Below are 14742 nucleotides of genomic sequence, written 5' to 3'. Positions count from 1 at the left end.
GTCAAAGTTTCTTGCACCAAAACCAGTTGTCTGCTGCACTTTGTCACAACCCCCAAATAAGTCCAAGGTCTAGAACCCAGGGAGTGGGAGCGATTCGGACCGCTCAGTAGTCAGAGGTGAAGCTGACACACACCACCACCCCCTACAAAGTCCATGTAGACCACGTCTACTGCACAGCCCTCATCTATCTTCTTGGTTACCCCTTCAAAAAACTCAATCAAATTTGTGAGACATGATTTTCCTCTCACAAAACCACGGTAACTGTTCCTAATCAGTCCCTGCCTCTCCAAATGCCTGTAGATCCTGTCTCTCAGAATACCCTCCAACAACTTACCCACTACAGATGTCAGGCTCACCGGTCTGTAGTTCCCAGGCTTTTCCCTGCCGCCCTTCTTAAACAAAGGCACAACATTTGCTACCCTCCAATCTTCAGGCACCTCACCTGCAGCTGTCGATGATTCAAATATCTCTGCTAGGGGACCCGCAATTTCCTCCCTGACCTCCCATAACGTCCTGGGATACATTTCATCAGGCCCCGGAGACTTATCTACCTTGATGCGTGTTAAGACTTCCAGCACCTCCCTCTCTGTAATATGTACACTCCTCAAGACATCACTATTTATTTCCCCAAGTTCCCTAACATCCATGCCTTTCTCAACCGTAAATACCGATGCGAAATATTCATTCAGGATCTCACCCATCTCTAGTGGTTCCGCACATAGATGACCTTGTTGATCCTTAAGTGGCCCTACTCTCTCCCTAGTTACTCTTTTGCCCTTTATGTATTTGTAGAAGCTCTTTGGATTCTCCTTTGCCTTATCTGCCAAAGCAATCTCATGTCCCCTTTTTGCCCTCCTGATTTCTCTCTTAACTCTACTCCGGCAATCTCTATACTCTTCAAGGGATCCACTTGATCCCAAGTGCCTATGCATGTCATATGCCTCCTTCTTCTTTCTGACTAGGGCCTCAATCTCCCGAGTCATCCAAGGTTCCCTACTTCTACCAGCCTTGCCCTTCACTTTATAAGGAATGTGCTTACCCTGAACCCAGGTTAACACACTTTTGAAGGCCTCCCACTTACCAGACGTCCCTTTGCCTGCCAACAGACTCTCCCAATCAACTTCTGAAAGTTCCTGTCTCATACCATCAAAATTGGCCTTTCCCCAATTTAGAATTTTAACTTCTGGGCCAGACCTATCATTCTCCATAGCTATCCTAAAACTAATGGAATTATGATCGGCGGGAAACAGCGAGAGCGGAGCGAGGTTAAAAACACAGCACAGCGAGAGCGGGAGTTCACCGGAGCGGCGGGAAACAGCGAGAGCGGAGCGAGGTTAAAAACAGCGCACAGCGAGAGCGGGAGTTCACCGGAGCGGCGGGAAACAGTGAGAGCGGAGCGAGGTTAAAAACAGCGCACAGCGAGAGCGGGAGTTCACCGGAGCGGCGGGAAACAGCGAGAGCGGAGCGAGGTTAAAAACAGCGCACAGCGAGAGCGGGAGTTCACCGGAGCGGCGGGAAACAGCGAGAGCGGAGCGAGGTTAAAAACAGCGCACAGCGAGAGCGGGAGTTCACCGGAGCGGCGGGAAACAGCGAGAGCGGAGCGATGTTAAAAACAGCGCACAGCGAGAGCGGGAGTTCACCGGAGCGGCGGGAAACAGTGAGAGCGGAGCGAGGTTAAAAACAGCGCACAGCGAGAGCGGGAGTTCACCGGAGCGGCGGGAAACAGCGAGAGCGGAGCGAGGTTAAAAACAGCGCACAGCGAGAGCGGGAGTTCACCGGAGCGGCGGGAAACAGTGAGAGCGGAGCGATGTTAAAAACAGCGCACAGCGAGAGCGGGAGTTCACCGGAGCGGCGGGAAACAGTGAGAGCGGAGCGAGGTTAAAAACAGCGCACAGCGAGAGCGGGAGTTCACCGGAGCGGCGGGAAACAGTGAGAGCGGAGCGAGGTTAAAAACAGCGCACAGCGAGAGCGGGAGTTCACCGGAGCGGCGGGAAACAGTGAGAGCGGAGCGAGGTTAAAAACAGCGCACAGCGAGAGCGGGAGTGGAACCACCGCGTTCCGATACAAATCAAAGAGTGACGTCACAGGTGAAGCGGGTTGGTGATTGGTGAGACCGGAGCTGATTGGTGAGTAGGTTCAGGTGAGTATTTCTACCATTTTACTGTAAGTAAAGTAATAAGAAAGGGAAGGTCTGCAGGTTTAATAGCAGGTAGTGTTTTTTTTTAGTGAACCTAGGTCCCTAGTATAGTTAACATTTTCTAATTTCAACGTAATTTAAAAGGGGTATCTAAGCTAAGGCAAGTCATGGCAGCAGACCTCACACCCGTGATATGCCCCTCCTGCAAGATGTGGGAAGTCATGGACGCTACCAGTGTCCCTGCCGACCATGTTTTAGGAAGTGTGTCCACCTGCAGCTACTGACCGATCGTATCTCGGAGCTGGAGCTGCGGGTGGATTCACTGTGGGGCATCCGCGATGCAGAGAAACCCGTGGATAGCACGTTTACCGAGTTGGTCACACCGCAGGTAAAGGGAGTACAGGCAAGAAGTGAATGGGTGACCACCAGGCAGAGTAAGAGGTGCAGGCAGGTAGTGCAGGGGTCCCCTGTGGCCATCCCCCTCTCAAACAGGTATACCGTTTTGGATGCTGTTGGGGGAGATGGCTCACCAGGGGAAGGTGACAGCAGCCAGGTTCATGGCACCGTGGCTGGCTCTGCTGCACAGGAGGGCAGGAAAAAGAATGGCAGAGCTATAGTGATAGGGGACTCGATTGTAAGGGGAATAGACAGGCATTTCTGCGGACGCAACCGAGACTCCAGGATGGTATGTTGCCTCCCTGGTACAAGGGTCAGGGATGTCTCAGAGCGGCTGCAGGACATTCTGGAGGGGGAGGGTGAACAGCCAGTTGTCGTGGTGCATATAGGTACCAACGATATAGGTAAAAAACAGGATGAGGTCCTACAAGCTGAATTTAGGGAGTTAGGAGTTAAACTAAAAAGTAGGACCTCAAAGGTAGTAATCTCAGGATTGCTACCAGTGCCACGGGCTAGTCAGAGTAGGAATGACAGGATAGCTAGGATGAATACGTGGCTTGAGAAATGGTGCAAGAGGGAGGGATTCAAATTCCTGGGCCATTGGAACCGGTTCTGGGGGAGGTGGGACCAGCACAAATTGGATGGTCTGCATCTGGGCAGGACTGGAACCAATGTCCTCGGGGGAGTGTTTGCTAGTGCTGTTGGGGAGGGTTTAAACTAATGTGGCAGGGGGATGGGAACCAATGCAGGAAGTCAGTGGGAAGTAAAGTGGTGACAGAAACAAAAGGCAGTAAGGGAGAGTGTACAAAACATGACCGGACAGATGGTCTGAGAGAGCAGGACAAAGACCAAGGGAAGTCTAGATTAAATTGCATTTATTTCAATGCAAGAAGTCTGATGGGCAAGGCAGATGAACTCAGGGCATGGATGGGTACATGGGACTGGGATGTTATAGCTATTACTGAAACATGGCTAAGGGAGGGGCAGGACTGGCAGCTCAATGTTCCAGGGTACAGATGCTAAAGGAAAGATAGAGCTGGAGGTAAGAGAGGAGGAGGAGTTGCGTTCTTGATTAGGGAGAACATCACGGCAGTAGTGAGAGGGGATATATCCGAGGGTTCGCCCACTGAGTCTATATGGGTAGAACTGAAAAATAAGAAGGGAGAGATCACTTTGATAGGATTGTACTACAGACCCCCAAATAGTCAACGGGAAATTGAGGAGCAAATATGTAAGGAGATTACAGACAGCTGCAAGAAAAATAGGGTGGTAATAGTAGGGGACTTTAACTTTCCCAACATTGACTGGGACAGCCATAGCATTAGGGGCTTGGATGGAGAGAAATTTGTTGAGTGTATTCAGGAGGAATTTCTCATTCAGTATGTGGATGGCCCGACTAGAGAGGGGGCAAAACTTGACCTCCTCTTGGGAAATAAGGAAGGGCAGGTGACAGAAGTGTTAGTGAGGGATCACTTTGGGACCAGTGATCATAATTCCATTAGTTTTAAGATAGCTATGGAGAAGGATAGGTCTGGCCCAAAAGTTAAAATTCTAAATTGGGGAAAGGCCAATTTTGATGGTATTAGACAGGAACTTTCAGAAGTTGATTGGGAGAGTCTGTTGGCAGGCAAAGGGACGTCTGGTAAGTGGGAGGCTTTCAAAAGTGTGTTAACCAGGGTTCAGGGTAAGCACATTCCTTATAAAGTGAAGGGCAAGGCTGGTAGAAGTAGGGAACCTTGGATGACTCGGGAGATTGAGGCCCTAGTCAGAAAGAAGAAGGAGGCATATGACATGCATAGACAGCTGGGATCAAGTGGATCCCTTGAAGAGTATAGAGATTGCCGGAGTAGAGTTAAGAGAGAAATCAGGAGGGCAAAAAGGGGACATGAGATTGCTTTGGCAGATAAGGCAAAGGAGAATCCAAAGAGCTTCTATAAATACATAAAGGGCAAAAGAGTAACTGGGGAGAGAGTAGGGCCTCTTAAGGATCAACAAGTTCATCTATGTGCGGAACCACAAGAGATGGGTGAGATCCTGAATGAATATTTCACATCGGTATTTACGGTTGAGAAAGGCATGGATGTTAGGGAACTTGGGGAAATAAATAGTGATGTCTTGAGGAGTGTACATATTACAGAGGAGGAGGTGCTGGACGTCTTAACGCGCATCAAGGTAGATAAATCTCCGGGACCTGATGAAATGTATCGCAGGACGTTATGGGAGGTTAGGGAGGAAATTGCGGGTCCCCTAGCAGAGATTTTTGAATCATCGACAGCTACAGGTGAGGTGCCTGAAGATTGGAGGGTAGCAAATGTTGTGCCTTTGTTTAAGAAGGGCGGCAGGGAAAAGCCTGGGAACTACAGACCGGTGAGCCTGACATCTGTAGTGGGTAAGTTGTTAGAGGGTATTCTGAGAGACAGGATCTACAGGCATTTGGAGAGGCAGGGACTGATTAGGAACAGTCAGCATGGTTTTGTGAGAGGAAAATCATGTCTCACGAATTTGATTGAGTTTTTCGAAGGGGTAACCAAGAAGATAGATGAGGGCTGTGCAGTAGACGTGGTCTACATGGACTTTAGCAAAGCGTTTGACAAGGTACCGCATGGCAGGTTGTTACATAAGGTTAAATCTCACGGGATCCAAGGTGGGGTAGCCAATTGGATACAAAATTGGCTTGACGACAGAAGACAGAGGGTGGTTGTAGAGGGTTGTTTTTCAAACTGGAGGCCTGTGACCAGCGGTGTGCCTCAGGGATCGGTGCTGGGTCCGCTGTTATTTGTTATTTATATTAATGATTTAGATGAGAATTTAAGAGGCATGGTTAGTAAGTTTGCAGATGACACCAAGATTGGTGGCATTGTGGACAGTGAAGAAGGTTATCTAGGATTGCAACGGGATCTTGATAAATTGGGCCAGTGGGCCGATGAATGGCAGATGGAGTTTAATTTAGATAAATGTGAGGTGATGCATTTTGGTAGATCAAATCGGGCCAGGACCTACTCCGTTAATGGTAGGGCGTTGGGGAGAGTTATAGAACAAAGAGATCTAGGAGTACAGGTTCATAGCTCCTTGAAAGTGGAGTCACAGGTGGATAGGGTGGTGAAGAAGGCATTCGGCATGCTTGGTTTCATTGGTCAGAACATTGAATACAGGAGTTGGGATGTTTTGTTGAAGTTGTACAGGACATTAGTAAGGCCACACTTGGAATACTGTGCACAGTTCTGGTCACCCTATTATAGAAAGGATATTATTAAACTAGAAAGAGTGCAGAAAAGATTTACTAGGATGCTACCGGGACTTGATGGTTTGACTTATAGGGAGAGGTTGGATAGACTGGGACTTTTTTCCCTGGAGAGTAGGAGGTTAAGGGTGATCTTATAGAAGTCTATAAAATAATGAGGGGCATAGATAAGGTAGATAGTCAAAATCTTTTCCCAAAGGTAGGGGAGTCTATAACGAGGGGACATAGATTTAAGGTGAGAGGGGAGAGATACAAAAAGGTCCAGAGGGGCAATTTTATCACTCAAAGGGTGGTGAGTGTCTGGAATGAGCTGCCAGAGGCAGTAGTAGAGGCGGGTACAATTTTGTCTTTTAAAACGCATTTGGACAGTTACATGGGTAAGATGGGTATAGAGGGATATGGGCCAAGTGCAGGCAATTGGGACTAGCTTAGTGGTATAAACTGGGCGACATGGACATGTTGGGCCGAAGGGCCTGTTTCCATGTTGTAAACTTCTATGACTCTATGGTCCCAAAGTGATCCCTCACTAACACTTCTGTCACCTGCCCTTCCTTATTTTCCAAGAGGAGGTCAAGTTTTGCCCCCTCTCTAGTCGGGCCATCCACATACTGAATGAGAAATTCCTCCTGAATACACTCAACAAATTTCTCTCCATCCAAGCCCCTAATGCTATGGCTGTCCCAGTCAATGTTGGGAAAGTTAAAGTCCCCTACTATTACCACCCTATTTTTCTTGCAGCTGTCTATAATCTCCTTACATATTTGCTCCTCAATTTCCCGTTGACTATTTGGGGGTCTGTAGTACAATCCTATCAACGTGATCTCTCCCTTCTTATTTTTCAGTTCTACCCATATGGACTCCGTGGGCGAACCCTCGGATATATCCTCTCTCACTACTGCCGTGATGTTCTCCCTAATCAAGAATGCAACTCCTCCTCCTCTCTTACCTCCTGCTCTATCTTTCCTTTAGCATCTGTACCCTGGAACATTGAGCTGCCAGTCCTGCCCCTCCCTTAGCCATGTTTCAGTAATAGCTATAACATCCCAGTCCCATGTGCCCATCCATGCCCTGAGTTCATCTGCCTTGCCCATCAGACTTCTTGCATTGAAATAAATGCAGTTTAATCTAGACTTCCCTTGGTCTTTGCCCTGCTTTCTCAGACCATCTGTCCGGTCATGTTTTGTACACTCTCCCTTACTGCCTTTTGTTTCTGTCACCACTTTACTTCCCACTGACTTCCTGCATTGGTTCCCATCCCCCTGCCACATTAGTTTAAACCCTCCCCAACAGCACTAGCAAACACTCCCCCGAGGACATTGGTTCCAGTCCTGCCCAGATGCAGACCATCCAATTTGTGCTGGTCCCACCTCCCCCAGAACCGGTTCCAATGGCCCAGGAATTTGAATCCCTCCCTCTTGCACCATCTCTCAAGCCACGTATTCATCCTAGCTATCCTGTCATTCCTACTCTGACTAGCCCGTGGCACTGGTAGCAATCCTGAGATTACTACCTTTGAGGTCCTACTTTTTAGTTTAACTCCTAACTCCCTAAATTCAGCTTGTAGGATAAAAGCAGCAATATCATGAGAACACCACCACCCTCCAACTTCCCCTCCAAGTTACTCACCATCCTGACTTGGACATATATCACTGTTCTTTCATCATCACTGGGTCAAAATTCTAGAACGCCCTACGTAACAGCATTGTGGGAACACCATTAGGAAGGCAAGTGTCATCCACATCTCGACAACGAATTTAAAAAAAACATTCTTCCTTCATGAGCCTAGAGGATGAGTCTTAGCCGGGTATTACACCATGTGGGGGTCGGGGCTGAGTTTCACAGTTGGGCCTGATCTAGTCTTCACCCAATGTCAATGCACTTTGCAGCAGGGTCACTGGATAGTAATAAAGATTGGGAACCCTGGCCAATTTTTCTCCTTCCTATCCTGTGGCACTGAGACCAATCATAGTGTCCCCAACACTAAAATTAGATAATTCAGCACAGTTAATTTGTCTGTACAGCTCAGTGGATCGGACATTTTAAATATTTAGTAGAATTTGATTTAATTGAAAAACGAATGAATCATGACTTAAAATGAAGAAAAACAATAGGAAAAATACCCAATAAAGTCATTGAAAAAGTATTATTTATTTAATAATTGAAACTACCAGAATAGTCACAAATGTTAACCAGCAAGTAGAAAGGCATAAAATCTGACTATTATTAAAATAAATATTTTCTTCAGCTAGAAATTTAATTTGATGACTGTTTTTCTAAATTAAACAGACGGCTTAATGACCATTATCATTTATATTTGTATAGTTACTATACTTTAAATGGTACTTTCTGTACATTAATCCTGTAGAACTGATCAGCTTATTTTAGGACCTAGAAGTATTAAACTCTATAGTGTTACAGATGTCATAACAAATGCTGTGAGACTGAGCAGTGCTTTAAGTGTTACGTTTTCTTTTCTTGTAACCTAAGGTAACTTTAAACAGTAGTATGCACACAGTAGCAGTAAAATATTAGTTCCATTCATGATACCAGCTGAACGACAGTAGCATATGCACAGAGATAGTTCTGATCCCAGATATTTTCATGTGCTTTTCTTGAATTTCCTAGCCTGTGTTTCAAATGTCAGGCCAACTGTCTGTTTAGCTTTCAATAACGGTTACTTAAAAAGGCATATTGTTTTTAGATGGCCCAAGTTTTCAGTCATGGTTTCTTTTACACAATATCACTGTATAGCATTTAGATTTGGCCCGCTGGCAATTTTTTTTTATTGTCTGTAGTGCAACAGAAGTAAATAAATAACATAGAAACTTCTCTCTCAGCTGCTTAAAGAATCTCAGGTTTACCTGTGTCACAAAAAAGTTATAATGAAAACTATGTAGGAGATATAAAAGTCCACATTTCTTTAATAGTTGTAAAAAATTAATTTTGAAACTCGAATGTTAAATTATTGAAAAGAACTGTTGAGATTGCTCTGCTCTAGTGGCAGCTGATTTTTAAAAAAAATTTACAGGAGATGTTTGTGAATCTCTTTAAAATTTTAAAAGAATCAGGCCCAAATAGAAGTTAAGAAAACTACTAACTGCAAAATGATGTCCACTTAAAAAACATGGAGAAGTAGAACCAGGTCACAAAAGCATCAAACACACTCACACTGTATATCTCCAAAACCTAAGTTTGATACTTGATACCCTTCTACCATTAGAATCTCACAGCTCAACCAGTTCGCTACTTGTTCCTCTATACAAATTATGGTCTGGATACATTTCCTGTCTTCCAGATGATGGACGCTGAAAAAGCAGTAATCACTTTGTACTTGTCATTTTTCCTCACATCTGTCAAAGGTTTTTTGACTGGTTTGCCAAATAGTTTTTGAGTTACGAACATTATTTCAGATGTCAGGATTAGCACTGCAATTGCATTAAATGGCTGCTGTACCCACATCACTATTACTTCAGGATTGCTATTTTGAACAAAATCCTGTCTGAATGCAGCTCACATGAAACTCTTATTCAAAACAGTTGCCCTAAGTAAAACATTAATCTGAAGGCCCTTTCCCAGTGATTGCCTGGGGGCATGTAATCCAAAGTTGCAGTGCAGTCAGTTCACTAGATAAATAAGTTGCTGTAATAAATTAAAAATAAATTAATCATTAAAAGATAAAAAGAAATGATAGAAAATAATTACAAATTTCCAAACTGGAAACAAAGCATTGAAATGGATTTTAGCCCTGGGCACTAAAAAGGTCCAGTAAAAATGGATAGTGCTCATTTTATATTTGTCATTGGATCAACATGAAATCAAAATGCACTCTGCCGTAATTTTCGTAATAATTAGATTTTTGAACCTTACTATTCTGAAAGTGACAGTTAACAAAGTTATAAAGATTGTTACAGACTTCAAGTTTGTTGCCACATTGTTTTGACACCACAAGATTTGTGTGTTTAGGATGGTACAGCTCCTTTACAATAAAAACTAAATAATATGAGCGTAAAGGTGCCAGTTGATTGAAGAGGGTGTCGGTCAGGCTCTTACATTGACGGACCACTTTCAGTTTCCTTACAACTCCGGTATAGACATAAATACATTTGTGCTGTTCAGTCATAACTTTAACATTTCTGAGCGGAAGGATGCCCTTAAATAACAGTTGATGGGCCAGAGATTGCTGCAATGGCGGGTTTGGTCGGCGAATGACGTTAATTGAACTTTTTGGTCACCATTGACATCGCACGATATTTGCGCTGCAAATTGCTGGAACATCAATCCGATAATGATGTAGAGATGTCAATGTCTCATCTGAGACCTCATTAGTGTCATGCCCATTGGCTTAGCTCCTTGATCAATGAAAGAAAAAGTTAGAGAAAGAAAATGAGCAAAAGATGGAGAAGGCAATAGGGTGAATTAGAGTCAAACGCAATACAGACAAAGAGGATAAAAGAGAGGGAAAGAAAGTGAGTGGATTAAGGGACAGAGAAAAAAGAGGCCGAAAGGAAAAGTAAGATAAAAATTAAGAAGAACATGCAGAAGAATAGGATATTGTAACCCCGTTTTGTTTGCAAATTGTTATATTGGTCCTTGAGAAGCTAATGAATGAATGGCAAAGTAGGTGTGCGATATGTATAAATATTTTTGACCCATGAAGCATAAAACCATAAGAATATAAAAAATAGGAGTAGGTGTAGGCCATGCGGCCCCTCAAGCCTGCTCCACCATTCAATAAGATCATGGCTGATCTTCGACCTCAACTCCACTTTCCCACCATATCCCCATATCCCATGATTCCCTTAGAGTCCAAAAATTCAACGATCTCAGCCTTGAATATACTCAATGACTGAACATCCACAGCCCTCTGGGGTAGAGAATTCCAAAGATTCACAATTCCTCTGAGTGAAGAAATTCCTCCTCATCTCAGTCCTAAATGGCCGACCCCTTATCCTGAACTATGCCCCCTAGATCTAGACTCTCTAGCCAGGGGAAACAGCCTCTCAGCATCTTACATGTTTCAATATAGGCCCATTCTACTCAATCTCTCCTCGTGGGTCAACCCTCTCATCCCAGGAATCAATCTGGTGAACCTTCGTTGCACCGCCTCTAAGGCAAGTATATCCTTCCTTAGGTAAGGAGACCAAAACTGTATACAGTACTCCAGGTGTGGTCTCACCAAAGCCCTGTACAATTGCAGCAAGACTTCCTTACTCTTGTACCTCCATTCCCCTTGCAATAAGGATCAACATACCATTTGCCTTCCTAATTGCTTGCTGTACCTGAATGTTGCGTCATGCTTTGTTGACAAGGACACCCAAATAAGAAAAAAAATCTCTCTGAACACCAACATTTAATAGGTTGGCACCATTTAAAAAATATTCTGTTTTTCTGCTCTTCTTACCAAAATGAATAACCTCGCATTCCTCCACATTATACTTCATCTACCACCTTCTTGCCCATTCACTTAACCTGTCTATGTCCCTTTGCAAGACTCTGTGTCCTCCTCACAGCTTACTTTCCCACCTAACTTTGTATTGTCAGCAAACTTGGATACATTACACTTGGTCCATTCATCTAAGTCATTGATATAGATTGTAAATAGCTGAGGCCTAAGCACTGATTCTTGCGGCACCCCACTAGTTACAGCCTGCCAACCTGAAAATGACCCATTTATTCCAACTCCCTGTTTTCTGTCCGTTAACCAATCCTTTATCCATGCTAATATATCATCCCCAAACCCATGAGCCCTTATCTTGTGTAACAACCTTTTGTGTGGCACCTTATTGAATGCCTTCATGATCAGGAAGAAGTTGAACACCATTGCACTACTTTCATATTCTGTAGCCCAATTTCATATACTTTTCTGAAAATCTATCTAATTTGCATTTGAATGAATGACCCTCTTCTGAGTGTCGAAACAGCATTGCGTCATGAAAATTATTACTTTCCGACACTAACAGGAGTGTGGATGGCAAGACTAGTATAAAAAACGGCCAAGACAGATAGAATCAAAAGCCTCTAGTAACAATTCACTACCTGCTGGAGTGAGATTCCACAGCATCATTGGTCCCTTTATGGGCCTCCAAGGTTGAGTGTCATGTCAGGACCATAAACTACATCATTAACAGGGTCCTCTACGACATTAATTACCAGCCCGAAGTGACTGCAGCGGGAATGATTCGTAATATAGTCGGAAATCCAGCAATTTCACGATCACCATTAAGTTCAATGGGAGCCTTAGGTGAGAAGGAACCTTTATCGGCTTTGGCAAGGCTGACGGAGGAGCAGTGCAAATTGTCCAGCAAATTGCGGAGAATCGGAACTCATGGTGTATCTCTTTTACTCCGCAAATTCCTGGATTTTTTAATGAATAATGGCGAGCGCCGTTAATGCGTCATTCCAATGACCCTACTTCCCATCAATTTCTGGCCCGATATTTGTAACGAAAATTGCAGTGTATTGCCAGCTTCTGTGGGTTTATTCCAGCAGTATGACTAGGATGTAATTGAAATGCTGGACTGTTCACAAGTTTCCAACAATGGTATTCCCTGTGTCTGGGAGCAGGGGTGGGCGACAACAAGATGCTAATACCAAATTTTCAGCTTGCATTTACACTGCACCAAATTCATAGTTAGGAAAGTCTTGGCGGATAGGAGGTAAGAGACTTTTCCTGAGGATTTTTCGTCCCACGGTTCACTGTGGAATGGAGCTAGTGCTGGTTCATTCCAGCCTGTACCTTGTGTACACAGTAAATAACACTATTGTACATTTAGCAGTCATTTTTAGCATCCGTTCAAGATCTTTTTACGGAGATTGAGTGAAATATTTAGACAAATCATAACTCGCTAATCAGGATAACCTAACACTTTAGGATTATTGTTTTTAAAATCATGTTTAAAATTAAATGATTATTGTCCATGTAAGCAAATCCATAGGCCCAACATTGCACCTGTCAGTCTTGTTCTGTAATTTCATATACATCCTGCATTTTAGTAGCAGATTCGCCAATCTCAAGAGATGATCAGTCAAATGTAAGCCCTCATAGTACGTTATTTCCAAGTTTTCTTTTAACAAATGCGCACCCTCGTACTACAATTACTGGAACCAACTGGCCAGGTTTGAGATGGTCTTGTATTGACCACTAACACCTTTGACAGTCTCACATACTTTGCAGTACTGCTCCTCCCAAAACTTTGTCAGATGCACGTTGTAGCGTCTTTTCCAATCGAAATATTTTCGATAGCTCATTCCGTTTTTATCCAAGAACATCAAGTACTTCGCCAGTTTTTTGGGAGTCGAGAAATCATCTACATGGATAAAGGAGTCGGCCGGGATGTACAGCTCATAGTTCGCCCTGCTGGGTCCCAGGACTACGGGCACAGCACTGGACATAAAGGCATTTCTCCAGAGTTTTTCAGTTATATAGTCTACGTGTTGCGAATTTTCAAAAGCTAGATAAAACTTATACGGCGATACAGTCAGAACAATGCTGTTATTTTTGAGATCTAGACCATATTTTCCATACACGTCGATGTCCAAATATTTACTGAGCCGGTGGTAATATTTAACCCGTGCATGGTCTTCATTCCAATTGCTGATGACCCAAGCCACCAATTTAGATTTGTTGGGCAGCACTATCCTCCAATCTTCTCTTTTTCTGGGGTAGAGGTAACCATAAGGAATGAAGATGTCCGACCCGAATTTGTAAGACATAGTCCAGTTGAAGACACCGTTCAGTTCTTCTAGATGTGAAGAGTGAGTGGGAGACTCGAAATTCATCCAGACCCATCTCTGGGAAGCGGGTCTCTGTCCTGCAGGCAGGTGACTCACATTTCCTCCTATATCTCGGTGATGTATGACCACAGCCTGCGAAAGCCGGTAGAGTTGCCGATCTGTTGTTAATTGACAGCCCTTGATGTTGTAAAGAGCCTGGCAGTCTTTGATCTTGGTCTTCTTGCCGAACGGATACCACCAGATGAGCACAGTCACAGTCGGGACCGTTTTACTGACTCCGATCCTTTTCTGTGAAGGATATGGGGGAATGACCGGAGGAAGCTCTTGTACAAACACGTAAAGGGTTAGCACGATACTCGCGGAAACAACGAAAGAGAGCTGTCGGCACAAACTTCTACGCATAATTTCTCCACATAGTCCAAACTATGAGCCACCGTTGTGAACAAAAAAAATGCACAACCTCAAGAGGTTTAATTGTAAAAATGCGAAAATCAAGTTAACCCAGAAAGGCGAGGGGCCCCGATGGTGCAGAAATCTACCAGCCTCTGCTTCCTGTTACCAAATCCGTCCTTCCAGTGACAACGGCTATTGCGTTCAGTTCGGTTGTAAATACTTCATAGCAAAGGTCGCAGTTTTACTGTCAAGATACTGACGTGGCATGAATTTGGGGGGCGGCGGCGGCGGCGGCTTGTTGCAACTAACAAAGACTCTTTTTGATTACTTTATCCAGAGGTGAGTATACGCGTCAGATATTTATTTACTTCAGTTTGTTTCACGTCATTCAAGGTCCGTTCAAAAGACGAAAACTGTCTGTTGATATCATTTTTAACCACGACTAATCTAACTACCTTGATATGATTCTCCTCGTATTTTTAGTGTGAGATTAATGAATATTGCAATGTGCTTTATGCTTATGCTACATTCGGACTGGAATGATGAAATATGTTGGGGGCGCCTGACCAAATAGATCTGTTTCCATTTCACCTTAACACAAACTGAATTGTAAAATGTCGACCAAACATTTAAACTTTTTTTGTTTAGAAATACATGACACAATTATATAAATATCGTCAGATTGTATTAGCTTCCGATCATGTGACATTGACAAAAATTATGCACTTCTTGCCAAACAATTTTTCAGAAAGATTATTCTGACTACCAGATGGATTTGATCCTATAATTGGAAAAAACAAGTCTTCCACATTTAAAAAAAAATGCTTCGCATAATGCATGC

General features: G+C 43.9%; 2 protein-coding genes across 2 annotated transcripts in view; both read right to left on the bottom strand.

Annotated features, from left to right (window-relative positions):
- Positions 1 to 11892, bottom strand: part of LOC137323014 (piwi-like protein 4) — a 132322-nt gene extending 120430 nt beyond the window's left edge. The window contains exon 1 of the mRNA XM_067986350.1: positions 11811 to 11892. Within this exon, the coding sequence (XP_067842451.1) occupies positions 11811 to 11838 (28 nt within the window). The 5' untranslated portion in view covers positions 11839 to 11892. The remainder of the gene's footprint in view (positions 1 to 11810) is intronic.
- A 969-nt stretch (positions 11893 to 12861) lies between these two features.
- LOC137323017 (alpha-(1,3)-fucosyltransferase 4-like) lies at positions 12862 to 14118 on the bottom strand. The gene has a single exon (XM_067986356.1). It carries the CDS (start codon positions 13908 to 13910, stop codon positions 12870 to 12872), a length of 1041 nt encoding a protein of 346 aa, XP_067842457.1. The 5' UTR covers positions 13911 to 14118; the 3' UTR covers positions 12862 to 12869.
- Between the last annotated feature and the right edge of the window lie 624 nt (positions 14119 to 14742).

The sequence above is a fragment of the Heptranchias perlo genome, chromosome 6, assembly GCF_035084215.1.
Source record: "Heptranchias perlo isolate sHepPer1 chromosome 6, sHepPer1.hap1, whole genome shotgun sequence".
NCBI classification, from domain to species: Eukaryota; Metazoa; Chordata; class Chondrichthyes; order Hexanchiformes; family Hexanchidae; genus Heptranchias; species Heptranchias perlo.
This window is presented reverse-complemented; position numbering and strand designations above follow the sequence as displayed.

Bases quoted from the DNA above. Each gene is read 5' to 3' on its own strand.
- LOC137323017 (XM_067986356.1), bottom strand. From the start codon at position 13,910: ATGCGTAGAAGTTTGTGCCGACAGCTCTCTTTCGTTGTTTCCGCGAGT.